Source organism: Saimiri boliviensis, chromosome 14 (genome assembly GCF_048565385.1).
Source record: "Saimiri boliviensis isolate mSaiBol1 chromosome 14, mSaiBol1.pri, whole genome shotgun sequence".
Taxonomy (NCBI): Eukaryota; Metazoa; Chordata; class Mammalia; order Primates; family Cebidae; genus Saimiri; species Saimiri boliviensis.
The window spans coordinates 66,160,529-66,181,611 of NC_133462.1; the positions used below are offsets into that span (position 1 = coordinate 66,160,529).

General features: G+C 43.2%; 1 protein-coding gene across 2 annotated transcripts in view; it reads right to left on the reverse strand.

Moving 5' to 3' along the window:
* Positions 1-9,248: 9,248 nt before the first annotated feature.
* The window catches only part of PTPN14 (protein tyrosine phosphatase non-receptor type 14), a 201,807-nt gene continuing 189,972 nt past the window's right edge, over positions 9,249-21,083 (reverse strand). For both annotated transcript variants that reach the window (XM_003930356.4, XM_010340945.3), the window contains exon 19: positions 9,249-16,407. In XM_003930356.4, the coding sequence (XP_003930405.1) occupies positions 16,279-16,407 (129 nt within the window). In that variant the 3' untranslated portion in view covers positions 9,249-16,278. The remainder of the gene's footprint in view (positions 16,408-21,083) is intronic.

Genomic DNA, 21,083 nt, shown 5'->3' on the forward strand with positions numbered 1-21,083 from the left:
TCACACCAGCATCCTTTCCCAACCCCTCTTCCCTACGTTCCCCAGAAAAACAGGACTCTCCAGTGGGGACACTCCCTTAGGCCCCCCTTTTTTTTAATGTGAGCACACACTTAATGAAGGCATGGAAGCCAGCCCTTCCGGCCTTTATCTCCCCCTATTTTAGACAGTAAATATTTCAACTGCCTGTTCCAATTCTCTATTAAGCCATTTCTCTGAGGATAATATGCAGCATAATGTGCCCATTTGCACTGGAGCACGTCGTGAGCTGCAGAGTGTGTCCCTTGGTCTGGAATGGGTGCAGTATCTTCCGGTTCTTTTTTTTTTTTTTTTTTATGAGACACAGTCTCGCTCTGTCACCAGGCTGGAGTGCAGTGGCACGATCTTGACTCAGCCAAGATCCTGCCTCAGCCTTCTGAGTTGCTGGGACTACAGGCGCATGGCACCATGCCTGGCTAATTTTTATATTTTGAGTAGAGAGGGGTTTCACCATGTTGGGATGGTCTTGATCTCTTGACCTGGTGATCTGCCCGCCTCGGCCTCCCAAAGTGCTGGGATTACAGGCTTCACACCCGGCTCTTCCGATTCTTTTAGAGCACTCTGAGCATACTTGTATCTATCACTGGGTAAGCAAAACCCAGGCCAGAGTCAGTATCTATTTCTCTCAAGATCCAGTAGTAGCCTCTTGGGCCTGCTGGCATTAGCCTGACTTGCCAGCTATGTTGAGGGTCCCCCACTCCAGGGAATCTGCCAGGTAGCCATCTTTTATCTCTTTGGTTGGCGAACAGCTCTTAACTGGCATTTTGTTTCTCAGAGGGTGCAACTGGAATAGGTCTAGATTGAGTCCATCTCTGCAATGCAGCCTGTCCCCGCCACGTCCACTCATTTCATGGACGTAGGTGGCCACCTAGGTGAGCACATGAGGGTACCTGCTGTTGATTCCATTTACCTTCTGATACTGAAAGGGTTTTCTTTTGATGGGCATTGATACATCCTACTTTAACACACACGTCAAATTCCCATAGTGGTTTCCATCTGTGTGGCCCGTCCCTTTAATGGGCCGGTTTTCCATTGCCCTTCGGCCTGGCCATATTCACCAGCACCAATGAGCTGGTAAAAACCAAAACAAGCAGTTCAGTCCACCAAGCTGACTTTGACCTTTCTCTGATCAGAGTAGTGACCTTCCAAACAAGATGTCCATTCACTTTGGAACTGTGGTCCATAAACCAAGCAGTTCTTTGTCGGTTAGTGAAGAGCTGTTTCTGGGCACTTTCCAGGTGACAATAGAATCTGACAGCTTCTCATGCAGTACCAGTCAGTCCTAGGACAAAAGAGGTTCCCGTTTGTGAATATCTCCTTGCATTCCTCAGGTAACAGGATCCTGTATAAACCATTTCATTTTCTGATGGAACTTTTCTGGGCACTGCCAGCCACATTCGAGTGTTTCTCCAGCATCATCTAAGGCTTCATAGGTATTTCAGGTTTCAAGATTATTTTATGTCCTTCAGTCAGAGGAGTATTTTCAATTAATGTCTGATGAGATGACTTGCTTCTCAAATGGAAATTTTCTAGTCCAAAGTCCCAGTAGTCATCGCTGGGAGGTGCTCACAGGCTTTTGCCGTAAGTCCCAGTCTGTGCTCCACAAAGAACTATCCCACAGAGATTTTGCACATATCAGCACTCCAGCTTTTATTCCACAGTGTGGGCTGGGGCAATGTTTTTAACCCCATCGTCTGTCTCATTCATTCTTTTTTTTTTTTTTTTTTTTTTTAAAGATGGAGTCTCGCTCTGTCACCCAGGCTGGAGTGCAATGGCAGGATCTTGGCTCACTGCAGTCTCTACCTCCTGGGTTCAAGTGATTCTCCTGCCTTAGCCTCCCAAGTAGCTGGGATTACAGGAGTGAGCCATCACGCCCAACTAATTTTTTTATTTTTAGTAGAGGTGGGGTTTCACCATGTTCGCCAGGCTGGTCTCCAACTCCTGACCTCAGGTGATCCGCCCGCCTCAGCCTCCCAAAGTGCTGGACTTACAGGCCTGAGCCACCGCACCCAGCCTCATCCCTTTTTTTTTTGAGACGGAGTTTCGCTCTTGTTACCCAGGCTGGAGTGCAATGGCACGATCTCGGCTCACCACACCTCTGCCTCCTGGGTTCAAGCAATTCTCCTGCCTCAGCCTCCTGAGTAGCAGGGATTACAGGCGCGCACCACCACGCCCAGATAATTTTTGTATTTTTAGTAGAGCGGGGTTTCACCTTGTTGACCAGGATGGTCTCAATGTCTTGACCTAGTGATCCACCCTCCCCAGCCTCCCAAAGTGCTAGGATTATAGGTGTGAGCCACCGCGCCTGGCCTCTCATTTTAAACAACCATTCAAGGTTTTCACCCTTCTGGAACAAGTCTCTTGACTCTTTCCCTTTCTTTTTGCTTTCTGTTTTGCCTCTGTCAATGTTTTCTTTGTTCACTCCATTTCTTAACCATTTAAACATGTCCACCCTCTTAGGATGCATACCTGGACTCATCGCTCTGCCTTTCACACCTAGGCCCTCTGCTTAATTCATATTTTTCTGTGAATTAATCTAGTGTTTTAATTAGCATCAGTGAGAACCATGAGAGGAAGCAAAGACAGCAAATTTGATAGGGCCTCTAAGAGCGTTGCTCAATTTTGAAGCAGTAAAGTTACATGCAACACCCATGCAAAAGGTGCTCATGCCTCTTAATCATAACATTGACCATGGGCCGGGCGCGGTGGCTCACGCCTGTAATTCCAGCACTTTGGGAGGCCAAGGCGGGTGGATCACGAGGTCGAGAGATTGAGACCATCCTGGCCAACACGGTGAAACCCCGTCTCTACTAAAAATAAAAAAATTAGCTGGGCGTGGTGGCGTGCGCCTGTAGTCCCAGCTACTTGGGAGGCTGAGGCGGAAGAGTTGCTTGAACCCAGGAGGCGGCGGTTGCAGTGAGCCAAAATTGTGCCACTGCACTCCAGCCTGGTGCCTGGCGACAGGGTGAGACTCTGTCTCAAAAAAAAAAAAAAAAACATTGACCATGATCTTGGCAATGGGCATACTCAATGGGTGAATGTCCCAATTACCAAAAAGCCAGTCCCACATGACTTGCATACAGAGTTTATCAGCTACGTCATTAGAGTGTTTCTTTTAACATTTACAGGGGGAGTTGGACAGCCTCACTTCTAGGAGTAAACATACCTCAGAGTGCCTTTTATCCAGTCCACCAGGCTGGTTGTTCCTTCAGGAAAAACCTGCTGTGTGTCTGTGTCAGATATAGCCATCTGCCATTGTTCCACAGTGAGCAGTCGGTCCTCTATCAACCCAAATACATTGTTTCATCCTGCAGCATTCAAAACCAAAGATACTGTCTCCAAATTAGTTATTCTCAGAATCCATTTTAGTAAGGGGTTTTCAGGAAGCTGATGATACTGATCTACAAATGAGACTACTCTTCCACACTACCCCTCCTGGGGCCTCTCCCCACCCTGCCGACACACCACCTTCTTAGTGACCAGAGGTCTTCGAGGTACCCTCTGTTGTCTCTGCATAATTCTACCCTTTGAAGGCAGCTTCAAGGCTAGTGGCCAAAGGTCAGACTGTCTGAAATCTGAGCTTGGTTTAGCATTGAACTCCACCCAGCGATTCCCTTGCCTCCGCCTCCTGAGCAGCTGAGACTATAGGCACACACCACCACGCCAGCTAATTTTTGTATTTTTTGTAGAGACAGGGTTTCACCATATTGGCCAGGCTGGTTTTGAACTCCTGACCTCGTGATCCACCCACCTCGGCCTTCCAAAGTGCTGGGATTACAGGCGTGAACCACCATGCCCAGCTCAGCCAACACTCTTTTAATTTCACTTTAGCTATTACAGATACAACAAAAACCAAGGAATTATATATTCTGCTTTTTTCTTATTCATTTGCATTTCCTTATGCATCCAGTGAACCAATTCCTCAGGAGTTAGATCCTACTCCAAATTCCATTAGTAACTTACTTTTAGTCACTGATAACAGCATAGCTGTCATGCTGGTTCGTATCATGGGTGACTGACTACCCAGGAATCAAAGGTTCTGTGTCTCCCACCCTTTCATCCTTTTTCTTCCCAAACCACTTTTCCATTAGCTAGGACCATTCTAGTGAATCCTAAATTTTCTGATACTAAGTAATCAGGGTCCTTCTAATCCCACTTCTGACACCAATATGAGCTGATTTGACTCACAACAGTTCTGAAACCAAATGTGTGGGTTTGTTTTTGTGCTTCACACCCGCCATTCTCTAATTCTTGAGACACCAACTGTGTGTCCTACAATTCAATTCTGACACTTAACTACCCAGAGTTAGTGTCAGACAACACTGGTTTAAGGGCTCAGTCCCACAAGACTGCCCTCATTTCAAATCCCAGTCAACAAGTATCAGGTTCGCAGGTTAACCATACTTCTGTCTGACTTGGCTACAAAGTCAAGGGGTTCCCACAACATCTCCTCCATTACTTTATGTTCATTAATTTGCTAGAATGGCTTATAAAACTCTAGAAAACACTACTTTCTATTACTGGTTTATTATAAAAAATACAAGTGAATAGGCGGGTGAAGAGGTACACTGGGTAAAGTCTGGAAGGATCCTGAGCACAGAAGCTTCTGTTCTCATGGAGTTGTATACCACCCTCCTGCCATTCACCAACTCAGAAGCTCTCTGAACGCTATTGGTCAAGGGGTTTTATGGCCGTTCCATTACATAGGCATGATTGATAAATAACCATTGAAATGGACTCAATCTCTAGGATCTCTTTCTTTCTAGAGGTTGGGGATAGGGTGGAAAGTTTTTTTTTTTTTTTTTTTTTTTTTTTTTAATTTTTTTATTTTTAGGCTAGTCAAGTGAAGCAGTGGGAGTGGAAAGGGCAGAAAGTTCTAAGCTCCTAATCAACTCTTAGTATTTCTGAAGACGCATCCCCATCCTGAAGCTATCCAGGGGCCCACTAAGAGTTGTCTCATTAAAACAGAAGAGGCTCCTATCACCCTTATTATAAAATTCCAAATTTTTCTATGATATCACAATGGCCATTGCTTGTTTTGCTATTTGTCAATGTCTTTCATAATAACCTATGAGCTCAGTGTATATTGGAGTATTTGCTCCTTGTCATATATTAAAAATATTTTTACTCTGGTTGTCCATTAACTTTATTTTTTATGACACTTGCTGTACAAAGGCAGACTGTTTTCATATTTAAGTGAAGAAAACTATTACTGGTTTATTATAAAAAGTAATATTAATTGTTTAGCCAGGCAAGGTCGTGCGTGCCTCTAGTCCCAGCTACTGCAGAGGCTGAGGCAGGAGAATTGCTTGCTTGAACCTGGGAGGCAGAGGTTGCAGTGAGCTGAGATGGTGCCACTGCACTCCAGCCTGGGTGACAGAGAGAGACTCTGTCTTAAGGGAAAAAAAAAAGTAGTATTAATTTCTACTTAAATCTTCGATCTATGTAGAATTGTTTATCCAGGCCAAGCACAGTGGCTCATGCCTGTAACCACAGCACTTTGGGAGCCTGAGGTAGGCTGATCGCTTGAGCCCAGGAGTTCAGAATAAGCCTGTGCAACATGGCAAAATGCTGTCTCTACAAAAAATACAAAAATTTGTCAGGAATGGTGGTGCGTGCCTCTAGTCCCAGCTATTCTGGAGACTGAGGTGGGAGGATCATCTGTGCCCAGGAGACACAGGGCATAGTGAGTCTAGATTGTGCCACTGTACTCCAGACTGGGCAACAGAGCGAGACCCAGTCTCAAATAAATACAAATAATAAAATGTCCCATGGTACTCCTTAATAAATTTAATTTTCATTTATTGAATTATTGAATGATTTATTACTTTCCCATGAAGATTTGGAAGGGTTCCATTATCATTTCTCTAAGACTTTGGTTTATTTCTGCAGTATTTCATTCCACTGATCTATTCTTATGCCAGTAAAATACTCTTTTATACTGTTGCACTGTAAAACTTTTAGTATATACTAGGGCTAATCCTTCCGGGTTTCCTTGAATTTTTCTGGTGCTGTTGTGATTTTTTTACTGGACTTGGACTGGAGTCAGTGATTTACAGAGAACTGGCCTCTTCCTGAGTCTTCCTATTCAAGAATGTGGTAAATTTATCAATTATTGATAAATTGTGTAAGTTTTGCCTCAGAAGGAGTTTTGCTGTGTTTATACTAGTCTTGTTTATTCTTTTTGTTAGATTTTTGTTTTCTTTAGCTGAGCTTTTTTCCCCCATTACATTTCTCAACTAGTAAGTCTGATGAGTTTTTCCCATTTATTTTTATTAAAGAAAATAAGAGGTAAAATCACATAAAACAGACATATTTGATTCTGGTTTTGTCATCGTATTGCATATTTGTGTGTGCGCACTGCTGTTTCTTATATTTATCTTTAGATTTGTGGGGAATTATGCTGTTTACTTCTTCTTTAAAAAAAGTTTCCCCAGCTTTGCTAAGAGTATACTTGGAGACAAATACGTCTATGAGGTTACTGTTTTATCTCTCAATTATGTAATAAACCTCTACTTTTTCTGTTTATTAATGAAAGAAAAGAAACTGATTCTATTTGCTCAGCTCACAGAAGAGAAAATAAATCAGCGTATCTGTTGTCTTGCCATTTTACCTGATTTACCTCCATTTCCAGTGGCCTATTTTGTCTGTTACCATCTTTTTTAACATTATGTAGCCTTTCTTTCAATCATTATCATTGCTTTGTTGCCAAAGTCACCATAGAGAATTATGTGTGACTTTGGCAACAAAGCAAAGATTTGCTTCCCATATTCTCTCACCCCAGAGTGACTTATGGTATTCTCATTTTTTTTTTTATGTGAAACTAGTTGGGATCTCTGGTAGTTCAGTGACCCCTTGTATAGCCATGGGCGTTGTCAATACGTTACTGGGAGAAGTTATATTTCTCTGTTACTTACCAAAGATACATAAAGCATCTACCCGCATACAAGGGAGGGGTTCACCGTGTATGTGTGATGGCAGTTATTGGCTAACAGTCTGGGACAGGACAGCCACCTTTTAACCTAGAGACATACTGAGCTATTACAAAGCTGAAAGACAAAAGAATTTGGATTTTTACGGCAGCCTGGTTGGTTCCTGCATTTTCCACATCAACAGTTTGGTAACTGAGTAAATGACAGTGGAGGAGGAGTGAAGAGGGGCTTGGAGCTTAATGAGGCTTATCGCTGCATTTATGAGAAAGCCCCATTTCTATGGATTCTTCACTCCACTTACGTAGTGATCAGCCCTTTCAGGTTTCTTCTAATAGTGACAACCTTGGGAATTTCAAACTAAATCTTCAGTATGATCAGGTTATGCAGTACTAAAAAGTGGGTCGCAATAAATGGGCCTTAGGAAACAAAGCAAACAGGTGTTCCCAGGTACTTTCAACTAATACAAACACATACATTATAGAAAAGAGAAGATGTTAAGTGTTTTCTCTGGAAAAAAAAAAAAAAGGTTTATTGCATATGGAAATCAATAGATATCTTTTACAAAAAAGGGTTAGAATAAAGATCTCACATTTGTAAAGGCACGTATGAAACATTTTATAGCAAGCACAAGGGCAGTGAGAACATAAACAAGGACCAATATCTAAATAAGACTTTATAAAAACAGATAGGAAACAGTGCAAAAAATACTGTCAAAGTCAGTTCTATACACCTCATAACTGTGTATACAACTGGCAAGCATAAGCTTATTTACTGATATAAAATAGCACATAGAATGACATGCATAGTTTTATTTAAGGCTTTTCATATTATTAAATTGATAGGGAGTCTATACCAAAGTACAGTTAACATGAATATTGATAAAAATCACTCCCCAGCTTAGGGAATGTCCTATAAACATCTCACCCCTCTCTCTGCTTACAACTACAGTTTGGTAGTAAGGAGACTGGGCTTCCACCTTGCAAGGTAGCAAGCGGCCACCACAGGGGAGAATGTGCTCTCAGGATCCCAAGTCCCAACCTGGAATGCATTTCTAACGGCAACAACATAAGAGATGGTGATTAAATGTCCAGGTCAGTCCACAAAAGCCAACCAGATCTGGCTGACACAGCTTTTCATTTGGGCTGTGGTGGAGGTCATTGGGCTTCTACGGGCTGACCTAAGAACCTTAAGAACAAACCGGTTTCTAAGTTGGGGACTTGTCTGTACATTGTTTCAAAATGAAACCTAATAAATGTAATTTGTTTTGAATGATACCAAAATTCACAACATTTTATGAATCAAAAGGAAAGCATCAAAATACTGAAGGACGGACCACAAGTGCAGTCCAGTGAAACAAACTACATGAGCTTGTTATCTGATGTAACGCAAGTTACATACGGGTACACGTTTAATAGTAATCTCCATATTTAAACCTTTTTTTCAATTGAAGTATCCTCAAGCACATTGTAATAAGCTATTGAAGGAACAAAGGACATACATAGGAACTAATCTCTTATGAAGAGCAACTTTATGTCGGAAAGAAGGCTAACGAATTTGTAAGATTCCACACAGTGGCAAGAAAGTTCAAACGAAACTGCAATAAAATTGTACAATGTTCAGGTTGGAAAGAAAAAAGGCTCTGAATTACAGCATTCAGTTCTATGCTCAAGAGCATAGAGCTCTGAGAGCCACCCTAGCCAAACTCAAAGCAGCATTCTTGAGATTTTAGCAAAAGGCTCTACCCCACGCCACAAAAAGATCCCAATCCAATCTTTTCAGCTTTATCCTCTACAATCTTTTGTCAGGTGAGATGGCTTTTGTGTTTCCCAGAAGGAGAAGGTTGCAGAAGAAAAAGAAGATAGCTTACATACAGATTTTGGAGGACTAGCTAATCCTGTCCCTTCCTAGGTAAGTGAAAATGGATCAAATTAAACTGCACGTTTCTGGGTAGCCCAAAGGTTTACCACCTGTTTCACTAGAATGCCAGTCTGTGTAAAGAGACTATGATGAAGGAGGCACGGTCCAGCAGGGAGAAGCTAGAGACAAAGGGGTCTGCCTACACATCACTCTGCCAAATGTAGCCTCTCTTAATTTATGTAGGTTAACCTTGAAAAAAATATTCAGTACTGCTGCAGTCATTGTTTTAAATAGAGCTAATACTATCTTTCCTTTCATTTCTCATAATACTAAGTGATTATCAGGAAGGGAGCAAAAGAGTGGGAAAGAGAGCTTCCTGCTTACTGAAGTTTTTGGCTATTTTCATTCTATTTATTTTTCATCTGCCAGATCTTTTTTTTTTTTTTTTTTTTTTTGAAATGAACTCTCCCTCTGTCACCCAGGCTGGAGGGCAGTGCCATGATCTTGGCTCACTGCAACCTCCACCTCCCAGGTTCAAGCAAATCTCCTGCCTCAGCCTCCAAGTGGCTGGGATTATAGGAGCCCGCCATGATGCCCAGCTAATTTTTCTATTTTCAGTAGAGACAAGGTTTCACCATATTGGCCAGACTGGTCTCGAACTCCTGACCTCAGGAGTTCGCCTGCCTTGGCCTCCCAAAGTGCTGCTTTGATTGTAGGTGTGAGCCACCGTGTCTGGCCATTTCCCAGATCTTAGTCTTTGAAACTATACAAGCAATTTTTTTTAAAATTAAAATTAGATTTTCTAATTACATATTTTGGAGAGGTTTAAGGCAGTGATTCTCTGACAAGGTTTAACTCTTTTGTTGGGGTTGCGCTCACAGGAGAGGTACAGGAAAGAAAAAGTGTACTGTTAAGAGGTGATCCATAAAGCAGATAGAGAAATATAGAGGCAGCAGAGCCGTAAGTGAACAAGGTGCTCATGGAATGAACAGGGTGACTGCACACACCAGTCCCACTCATTCCCCTGACCAAGACGAAGGAACACCGAAGTCACTGGATGTACATCCCAGTTTTGTGGCCTGGATATAAACATGACTTGCTCTGTCGCACCTCTGAGATCACAGTGGAGAAGAATCAAGACATGCAGGAGCCGGGGCTGCTAACTCTGGAAGCCACATGGGTAAGCAGAATGCTCTGCTAACAAGCCAGGCAAGGAAAGGCTGCCAGTGGCAGGTGAGAGAAGATGGTGCTTTTGAGCAGCAAATCCAGGCAAATATGATAAACCATGCGTCATAATCCATGACATTCATCAAGCTCTACCTCAATGGTGAAGAGTTTAAAACGATGAGCTAGGGTGAAATAGATTCCAACACTGCTGCAGGCTTTCCCAGCATGCCACTTGGTGGTTTCCATCACTCTGACATTACAGAAAGGGAAGCCGAGAGTAGGAGAGGCATTCCAGGGTTCAGAAAATTCTTTGTGAAACAAAACACTTTGGATAGCAACTTCAGGACTCATCCAAAAATCCTTCCTCTCCCTCTTCCCAATTACAGAACCTCTTGGGCAAGTTTATGGCACTTTTGGGAAAGAAAGATCCTGATGGCCCAAAGTGTGGCAGAAGCAGCAAATATTCAGGTTGCCCAGTAGCTCTGGCCCTCCTGCCTTGTAACTCAATGTCCTTGAATTTATTTTTAAAATGGGAAGGCTAAACAAAGCTCCAAACAGTAGGAACTGATGCACATCCTCCTCTTTGCTGCACCAAATAACGTTTTCCAGTCTATGAAATTGACTGATGCCAGACACTCAATGCGAGGCTCATGGACATTTTAATAGGGACTACCTTAGTTTGGCCTTGAGAAAGAAGGTGCAGTTATATTAAGCTGGAAAGCTAAGAAAGGTAGTCTGCTGAATAAAAATACTTACCTGAGTTTCTAAAAAGAAACACAAAAGCTGAGAGCAGGCAGGATAAAGGTTGAGTGCTGACTGGGCAAGCTGGTGGTCACGTTCCACAGGGCTCCCTGAGTAACACTGACTTCTGGACAACGCATTAGAGGTGGCAGAACTTGCCTGTTGCTGTTACTTTCAACAGATGCCATCTGTAAGGTCCTTTGCCCCCAAATGTCTTAGAAGCTTAAGTAAAGACAAGAACTATTTTGCTTCCTTGCTCAGAGTTCAAGAGAAGTGTCAAATGCAGGTTAACATCTTACAGCTTTATTTCCACCCTATAGGGCCAGCTAGTTTGCCAACCATAAAGCTCTATGTAGGCCACTGGAAAATCTGTGCCGTTTCTATGGAAGACTCAAATTTCTCCATTTGGAAACCATGCTGGATGAGCTGTTGCTCTGCTCCTGAAAAGACAGCACTAAATAAGAGCATGATGAGTGTCTCAAAACCCATTGGCACTACAATAAAACACAGCAGCAGAAAAATTGTTGGTAAAATGTGGGAATGCTAAATTCCCACAAAGGGCTACTGTACGAGTCCAACAGTAATTATGTGGTGCTTCTAGAAATGTCTTACTCTAGGAGCTCCAAAGAGTTATTTCTGACATGGAGGAAGAAGACAAGTCTGACCCAATCCCATCCCTTGAATCTGTGCTCCGTGGCACACATCCTAGAATACCCTGTACTCTCTACCCACCAACCCCCACCTCAAGGGACTAACATATCTTCCCCAAATGAAAACCAGCAACTATACAGCTGTCCTTTACCAAAGGGGGCAATCCAAGGCCCTCTGCAAATACCATTATCCATGGATGCTCCAGTCTTTTACATAAAATGGAATAGTATTTGCATATAACCTATGCACATCGTTTATATACTTTAAATCATCTCTAGATTACTTACAATACCTAACTCAATGCCTACAAATCACTTCTTTTGCATGAATTCAATGTAGTATTCAGCATGTGGCAAATTCAACTGAACTTTGTGGGTTTCCCCTCTCCTCCAAATATTTTCAATCTGTATTTGACTGAATATAGGGATGTGGGACCCACAGATGGGGAGTCAATTGTACTCATCTTCACCAGCAAATACATCATTAGAAGGGGAGAGAGAGACTAGAAGTCACATTCTGCTTTTGGACAAAGAATACCTTTGGGACCCATACGTCATGTGACAAGTAGGCTGAGGTCAGCTAACATAGGCTGTACATAAGGAAAGGACAGCAGCTAAAAACCCCACAGTGATGTGCCCGATGGCCAATCCGGCCTATGAGAAGCTGCAGCGCGCTATCACCTCTGAGACGAGGAAATTGCCCATTCACCAGGTGATCCGAGGATCACTAAGAGCAAGGCAGCAGGCTCACAAAGGCAGCTGGGCCACCTGGGGAACACCTTTTGTGTTCATAAGCACTACTCAAGAGAAATGACATCTGGTATTGGGATCCACACTGTGTCGGGGGAAGATATCGGTGATACATGGGAACATTCTCTATTCACAGAAAATATGATCCACTATTGGAAATTTCATATAGGTCAGTCTATATTAAGCTGGAAAAATAATCAGCTGGATGAAAAGGCCAGCCTGCTGTACCCACTGGAGTTTATAACTGAAAAGCATAAGCTGAAAGAAGGCAGGATAAAGGTAGGTGTAAGCCATGGTCCAGTCCTACAAGGCCCACTCTTGGCAATCTACAAAGATCCCTTCTTCAGGCTGATGAAAGAGGGAGCCAGAGACAGCCAAGTGACCGTCAGGAAAACAATGGCAGTTTAATTATAATTTTAAAAAGCTAGTTCCTCTTTTCAATCTACAAAATTAAAGGTAAAATTCTCTCAATTTAAGTTCCTCAAAAGCTTATGATTTAAAATATTCCATATAGGTGTTTTTACCTTCCCTGATCTTGTTGTTCAGCTCCGACTGAATAGAGCAGCTCATTCCTTTACTCCTATGTAAGCAAATCATCAATGTTTAACATCCCTTTTTCATGCAACTAAATCCTCCCTTACTTCCTGTCTGGGGAAAGAAGTGTGTAGCAATGTCTATGCTATCTGTAAAGGCTACCAGAGACTCTTGCTAAAAGATGGTATATCTGGTATATCCTTAGAACCCAAGGAAACCAAATAAACTTCAGCAGGACATTTCTCAGCTTAGCCAGCGGGCTCATCTCATCTCAAGGATGAAGACATCAAATTCAGTCCCCTGTGATCCAGGGACCACAGTAAACAAGGATGAATACCTTGGGTCAATGTATCCAAATGAGTGTGGATGAAAGAAACCAAACATTCCAGTTGGAAAACTTCAAAAGCAGAGGCTGGAAAATGTTTGATGGCTTTGTTGTGAGACAGTAACTTTTTTTTTTTTTAATCCATTTTTAATTTTCCCCCTTCAAATCCAAACTGCGGCAATAGACACTGACAGCTCTAGCTTCAGACTGGATACATCATCAGGAAATCATTCCAAAAGCTCTAACTAGATAACTAATTTAATACACTTTGCTTCAAGGTTTATTCCTTGGCTTGCTTCCCAGATACAAAGCATCTCTGGGCAATTATTATGCAGATGCCACTGAAAGGACTTTAAATGGCTGCTGCTAATTTAACAGGAGATATGTTGGCATTTATTGGAGATGTGAAAAGGGATGCAAAATGTGCTAAAGAACCAAAGGCATTTGTTTTTAATAGTGAAATATGTGGAGCAACTTTCAAATGTTTTCTTTTGAGTTTCAATATAAACTCTGGCTAGGAAAGCTGAATATTAAACCCACTTCCTCCCTGCATTTTGTGTACTAAGGAATGTTCCTGTAGCATACGGCAGGAACAATGGATGAATTTCAAGGAAGCCCATGAGCTCTGATGACCTCAAAGAGACACCAGATCTGTATGCTGCCCACATGAGATGTTCTAACGTGCCCACCTTGGGGCTTAGAGATAAAAGATAAATACTGATGTTGGTCATCATGCAATAAAACAGTAATTGAGACCACTTGCTAAAACATCCCTAACAGTGGAATATCCCAAGGATGGAAAAACCTCCAAGGAAAGGAAACAAATATCTTTTTGCCTATTGAGGAGCTTCTCATAATAAGGGTTATAAGCCCTATTCCACTGAAAATACATGTAATACAAATGATTTTCTTTCCAGGACATACAACATAACTCCAGAATCTACAAAGCTCAGATTATACTCCTTCACCGAGTCTTCAGACCTTGGAGTAGAGGCCAGAGAGGAAGCCTTCCATCCCGATATTCTGAGTCTAAACACAGAGTACAGCCACCACAACACCTGGCCACGCTGAAACTGAGAGGATTCATATTCCAAAGAATGTAATGGGGAATGCGCACCTGTTAGCACGTGGTGATGAGACGTCACAAAGGTGTACTTTTTCTGGTTGATTTGCTGCCCCTCCTTCATCTCTTCAGCTTGAGGGAAAAGCAGCAGCAATGAAGAAAGGCATATAGAACTCTCACAGAAGTCAATTCTAAGAAAAAAACACTACAATTAAATTTTCCTATTACATCTAGTTTTCCTTGACAACCTTTTTATTTATTTATTTTTTGGAGACAGGGTCTCTCTGTAGCCCAGGCCGGACTGCAGTGGCAAGATCACGGCTCAATGAAGTCTTAAATTCTTATCCTCCCGCCTCAGCCTCCAGAGCAGCTGGGACTACAGGTGCATGCCATCATGCCTGGCTAGTTTTTGTACTTTTGTACTTTTGGTAGAGACAGGGTTTCACCATGTTGCCCAGGCTCGTCTTGAACTTGTGAGCTCAAGCAATCTGCCCTCCTTGGCCTTTCAAAGTGCTGGGATTACAGGTGTGAGCCGCCGCGCCTGGCTGACTGGTTTTTAAATTGCAAGTTTGTTCCCGGAACTGACCACTGCGGGTATGCCATATGCTTCCCTCCGCTGCTGCTTTTCCCCCGAGCTGAAAAGACAAGGAAGGTGTGGCATCAAATCAACCAGAAAGAGCATGCCCTGTGACTTCCCATCACCATGTACCAATGGGTGCATATCAAAGCTGTGCTCAAGAAAAAGTAGACATAGAATGATAAATCCCCCAAAATGAAGAGGAAAAATGTGCAAAACATGATTTATTGTGTATTAACCTAAGAAATTAAAAAATACACACTGACCAGTGAAGCCACAGGAAGAAACTAAGAACTGGGATTCAAACTGAAGGTAGTTAATACCGTAACTGACCAGAGAGTGGATTTTGCAGAGAAAAGGAAGGAAGCAAAGGGCTTTGCGAATGAGAAATTCTACCATCATTCATCAAGTGGACCAAAATTTGGACTATGGGGTCCTGAGTGGGATTAATTCTGCTCTTGCAGGCCAAAGCCTGAAGATAACATCAGCACAGTGGGAGCCACATTTGATGTGTTTCCTGGTCAGGACCCCTGCCACGTAGCCAAATGCCAAACCGCTCCAATAAATCAGCTTCCCCAACTGTTTCCCTGATGACCTTTCCAATGACTTAGTGACTGATGGAAAGATGGAACATAGCCAGCACCTCAACTTTCTCGTCTCTGTCCAGCACACCCATCTTACTTAAACAAAAAGCACTGATCACTGAGGCCCTGCCTGAAAAACATAATCCTCAAGGCTCTGCCCAACTCCTTTCTCTTTCTACTCTGGTCTGCTACCCTCTCTCAATCAGGGAAGAGCCTTAACTGCACATATGGCCTGGCCCAGAGCCTCAATGCCACCAGACAGGGCCCTACTGAGCAAACAGGAGAGGTAGCAGCAAATACCCAGGGTGCAATCCCTAGCAGGGGACAAGCTCCAGAGCCTAGAATAAGGGGTGGTCAAGAAAAGCACAACACAGAGCTTCTCTTTCAGCCCCAAAGGCAGCAATTATTACACCATAAAGGCAGTGCTGTCTTTAGCTGTTCTACCTTTAACTCAAGCATGGGGTGGGGGGGGATGCTGCGTGGAGTGTGGGGAAGAGGAGATTGCTGAGGATGAGGGCAGAAAAGAAGAGGGAAAATTGTCCATCAAGGCTCATGAGCCCCAAAATATAAGAGAATCGTGTTTGTTCCTTCAGATCCTTTTCTTTATATTTCAGGATGAATTCATTTTCTTGCCATCTTTGCTTTGGACATAAACAATGCATGATGAATGAATTAAGCTGATGAATTTCAGGGTTGGTTACAAATCTGGCTGCAACTTCACAAGAGACGTGCTCCCTCATGCCTCTGTCCCCAAAATGATTCACCAGGAGACATTTCCTAATACAATGCAGATCAGTCAAGATGTGGTTGAAATGAAAAGTTATCTATTATAAGGAAAACTGTATTATAATAATTCACAAACGTTATTCCAAAGAGGAAAAAATAAATTATCTCATATAAAATAATACATGGTACATGTGAATAATCTTGGCTCCTGTCTTCAGAGAGCCTGCTTGCTGCCAGCCACCTGCACCCGAGTGGCGGGAGCAGATGTTGTCTGGAGGTGACTCTCCTCCTGTGGGATGGAGCCGAGTCTCTCCTCCAGGAGCTGGATTAGGGGGATTAAATGAGTCTGGAGCTTTGGAGGAACTGGATGAGGACTTGGTAGACAAACTTGTACTGAGCGATGGTCTGGATCATGAACATCCTCTGCTCCCTGAGGAGCCTCAGCATCATGGGCACTTCCACCTTCTGTAAGAAAAGAGAGAAAGCACAAGGTCCTGAGACAGGAGGCTTCCCTTCGAGCGTTCCTCATTCCCTCATTTCAGGAAGCACTCACCCACTGCCCATGTCCAAGTACAAGAGAAGGCAAGGGACTCTGCCCCGGCTGGGTTTTTACGCATCAGTTTACACTAGCAACCGGAGAACCTGGCCATCATGTATCACTGGTGGGATGTTTCATTTTTATTTAATTTAAAATTTTCTGAGAGAGGGTCTTGCTGTGTCACTGAGGCTGAAGTGCAGTGGCACAGTCATAGCTCGCTGCAGCCTCGAACTCCTGGGCTCAAGCGATCCTCCTACTTGAGTCTCCCGAAGTGCTAGTGTTAGGCATGAGCCACCACGCCTGCCCTGGTGTATTATTTTAAATACAGACTAGTCTGCTGGATAAAAGATAAAGGCTGGAGTTCGACCTGACTAGACCTGACTGGTATTCTCAACTCCACCACAATCCAATGACAGGATTTAAGACATCTCAGAGGTCTTAGTTTCCTCATTTCTAAAATCAGGATAATAATCCTTTCCTCTAACAGGACTGTGGCCTTGCCATGGTTCCTCAGCAATAACATGGGGTATAAAATAACATCCACCTCACAGGATCAAATGATGAAACACATATCAAGCATTTAGTATACAGTGAGTGCTTAATAAATATTACTCATTATTCCTTTTTAAAAATTTTTTAAATTAAAAAAAATTTTTTTTTAAATTTATTTTTAAAGATGGGGTTTCACCATGTTGGTCAGGCTGATCTTGAACTCCCGACCTCAGGTGATCCGCCCGCCTTGGCCTCCAAAGTGCTTGGATTACAGGCGTGAGCCACCTCACCTGGCCCCTTTTTAAAAATTTTTTTGAGAGAGAGTTTCACTCTTATTGCCCAGGCTGAGTGCAGTGGTGTGATCTCGGCTCACTGTAACCTCTGCCTCTCAGGTTCGAGAGATTCTCCTGCCTCAGCCTCAGGAGTAGCTGGGATTACAGGCGTGTGCCACCATGCCCAGCTTACTTTCTGTATTTTTAGTAGAGAGGGGTTTTCATTGTGTTGGCCAGGCTGGTCTTGAACTCCTGACCTTATGTGATCCGTCCGCCTTGGCCTCCCAAAGTTCTGGGATTACAAGTGTGAGCCACTGTGCCTGGCCTCAATATTCCTTTATTAACATTAGTAAATGTTATTAATGCAATTATAATCTCACAGGATTGTGGCTGTGATCAAGTGAGATAATTTAAGTGTGAACCTTTAAAATGTCAAAGCACCATCTCTGAACACCAGTCCTACTTGGAGGAAAAGTCTTCAACTGAGAACACCTTTTTTGAGACAGGGTCTTGCTCTGTCGCCCAGGCTGGAGTGCAGTGGTGCGATCATAACTCATTACAACATCAACCTCCTAGGCTCAAGCAATCCTCCCACTTCAGCCTCCTGAGTAGCTGGGACTATAGACGTGCACCGCCACGCCTGGCTAATTTTAAAAATTTTGTGTAGAAACGAGGTCTGACTGTGTTGCCCAGGCTGGTCTCAAACTCCTGAGCTCAAGCAATCCTCCAGCCTTGGCCTCTAAAAGTCTTAGGATTATGGGTGAGACCAACTGTGCCTGGCCTTGAGTCTTAAATGAGAACATTATTGAGTATTAAATGAGACTGCCTATGTGTGAATTCTTTGAGAATATATACAATGATATATACTATCATTAATGGAAGGAAATTAAAACAGTATAATGGGTACTTGGGCAGACCAGTGGCTGTCACAGTGTCCTCTCTCCTCACCTTCACCATGTGCATCCTCCTGTACCAGCCAGGACATGCACGGCTGGAGTACCCCTGAGCTGTGGAGGCCATGGTGGCCTCAGCACATTCACTCTGCTCTGGGAACTCTACAGGGCAAATGATCCATGAAGTTTTCAAGGGCTAAGCAAGTGTTTAAAAGAAAATAATAAAAACTCAGCTGTATGTCTGACTTTGAAACCTTTGAACCTTGAAAAATAATGTCAGTTATTTCCAAACTGTGTATAATTATAAGATGACACATGCCATTAGTCACTCTTGTCCAACACCAACTAAGGAATGGCCATCATAGACTTGTGATGTTGCCTGGGCTAGAGTGCAGTGGTGCAGTCACAGTGGTGCAAAGGGACAAAGTCAAGTCCCTGCGTACAAAGAAAAGAAAAAAAAAGGCATGTGAATCTTTGAATGATGAATCAAAATAAAAAGCCTATGTTACAAGCTTCTGTTGGTAACAAGCAAAGTGACCAGTATAATGAGATGTGACCTACAGCCACCTAATAATGAACTGATGTTCAGAGCACAGGTTCTGAGTAAGGCTTCATCTACTGAATCTCAACTCTACCACTTCTTGGCTGTGGGATGTGGGCACATTACTTCATTTACCTATGACTCAGTTTCTCTTCTGTTATGTAAGGACACTGATATGGTCTGACTCTGTGTCTTCACTGACAGCTCATCTTGAATGGTAATCAAGATGAGTGTTGAGGGAGGGACCTGGTGGGAGGTGACTGGAACATGGGGGCAGATTTCCTTCTTACTGTTCTTGTAATAGTGAATTCTCATGAGATTTGGTTGTTCAAAAGTATGTTGCACTTCCCTTTGCTCTCTCTCTCTCTCTCCTGCTGCCACGCTGAAGACCTGCCTACTTTCCCTTGGCCCTTCTGCCATGATTGTAAGTTTCCTGAGGCCTCCAGCCATGCTTCCTGTACAGCCTGCAGAACTGTGAATCAATTAAACCGCTTTCCTTTATAAATTACCCAGTCTCAGGTAGTTCTTTACAGCAGAGTGAGAATGGACTAATACAGGTACTAATAGGACTAACCTTACAGTGTCACTGCAAAGGCTATTTGCGTTAATACTATAACGCTCTTAGAATAGTGCATATACATGGTAAGCACTAGACACAAGCTAGCTGTTATTATATTGTTTTCAATGTTGTCAACATCACCACCTCCTCCACTGCCACATCCTCCTCCTCCTCCTCCTTCTCCTCCTCCTCTATTATCATTCCCATCTCAATTACCTGTAGGACTGAGCCTAAATGACAGTATATTGTCTGATATGGAGAAGTCTGGAGACGTGACAAAGCAAGTTCTCCTGGTCTTCAATGAAAGGGTCCTGGCTGGCGTAAAGATTCACTCCCACAGGCTATGCTGATAAATGCCCCCAAGCCAGGGAAGCACAAAGCAGTTGACACTTGCTCAATCTTGTCTAGAAGACATTTTCTCCTCCTCACTTTACAAAGGAGGTGTAACTTACTCAGAAAAGCAGCAAGATCAAGGCATCTGCCCTTCGGCTACTGAGATCCTGACCATTTGTAATAAGCTGTAGCTAGAATAGACATCTACATCCACGGGACTGAGAATGTACTGCAGACCACAGAATGAGTGCTTTCTGAAAAATTTTATGCATCTTAAAATGTCTCAGCTAACACTCAGTGACCAAAGGACTGGGCCACAGGGAGGCTTCCCAGAGCAGCCTGGGGCGGCTGTCCCCACTCCCCACCGCACAGCCACCAACCTGACTGCAAGTGTCTGCGTTTCATTGTTTCTGCTCAACTTTTCTGTGTTTAAAATGAGACTGAGAGGGACAAGTCACAAAAAGGAAGGCCATTTCACTGACAGAATTAAAACTGCATCAATTACAGACTGAAATATAAAGTATGCTACATCCAGAAGCTGTGGAAAGAACATAGTGGAGTTTGGACAGGAGAAAAATGGGATCCACAGTTTAATATTTATTTGTTAAAAATCTTTGCTTGAAAAACAAACAAAATAAACTAAACATGGTCTACTCTTCTCCTGAAATAGGGGCTTGGATCTTACTAGCCAGGCTTGAGACAGTATCAGAACAAAAGTAGACCATTTCCCCCTTACCATCTACCAATAGCAATCATGGGAAATAGGACAGATAAGACCAGCTATATTTGTGCTAGGGGAAGTGACGTGAAAAATATGAGTCATCTTGCTATCTTTGAATATCAATGGGAACAGAAGTTCTTTTTGGATTGACCACGTTCCAGCAAAGAATGCTCTGGCATGCAGTTGGGCACTGAGGAAATCCGCTATGTTTGGACACACCATAGAGCATTTAACCACCCCAAGCCTTCACCAAGTCCACAGGAGGCCACACAGGCCAAATCCCTCACTCCAAACTGTTCTGGCTTTGATGTGCCTTGTCTGTGTTCTGCCGAACCAATAACATCTGGTGTTCAGCGGGCCCCCATGTCATCACCTCGCTGAGGCTCAGCCTTTGATGGGTCTCCAAAGAGCTCAGGAACAGAACAGTCTTTCATGTCAGACAAGACAGAATGGCTTCTTGAGTTGAAAAGGGGAAATGGGGAGCGGAGCACAGAGAACGGGGAAAGAAGGGGAGTGGCCAGGCCACGTGGCTCACACCATAATCCCATCAATCCGGGAGACCACGGTAGGAGAATGGCTTGAGCCCCAGGGTTTGAGACCAGCCTGGGCAACATAGTAACACCCTGTCTCAAAAAAAAAAAAAAAAAGAAAAGAAAACAAGGGGGGAGTTTGGTGACAAAAATGATATGAGAGAAAGGGAAGGACAGTCAGACGGGGGAGGTGGTGATGAGGCCAGGCACACACTGATTCCGCCTCATCTTATTTTGTCTTCCTAGCAATGGATGGATGAAG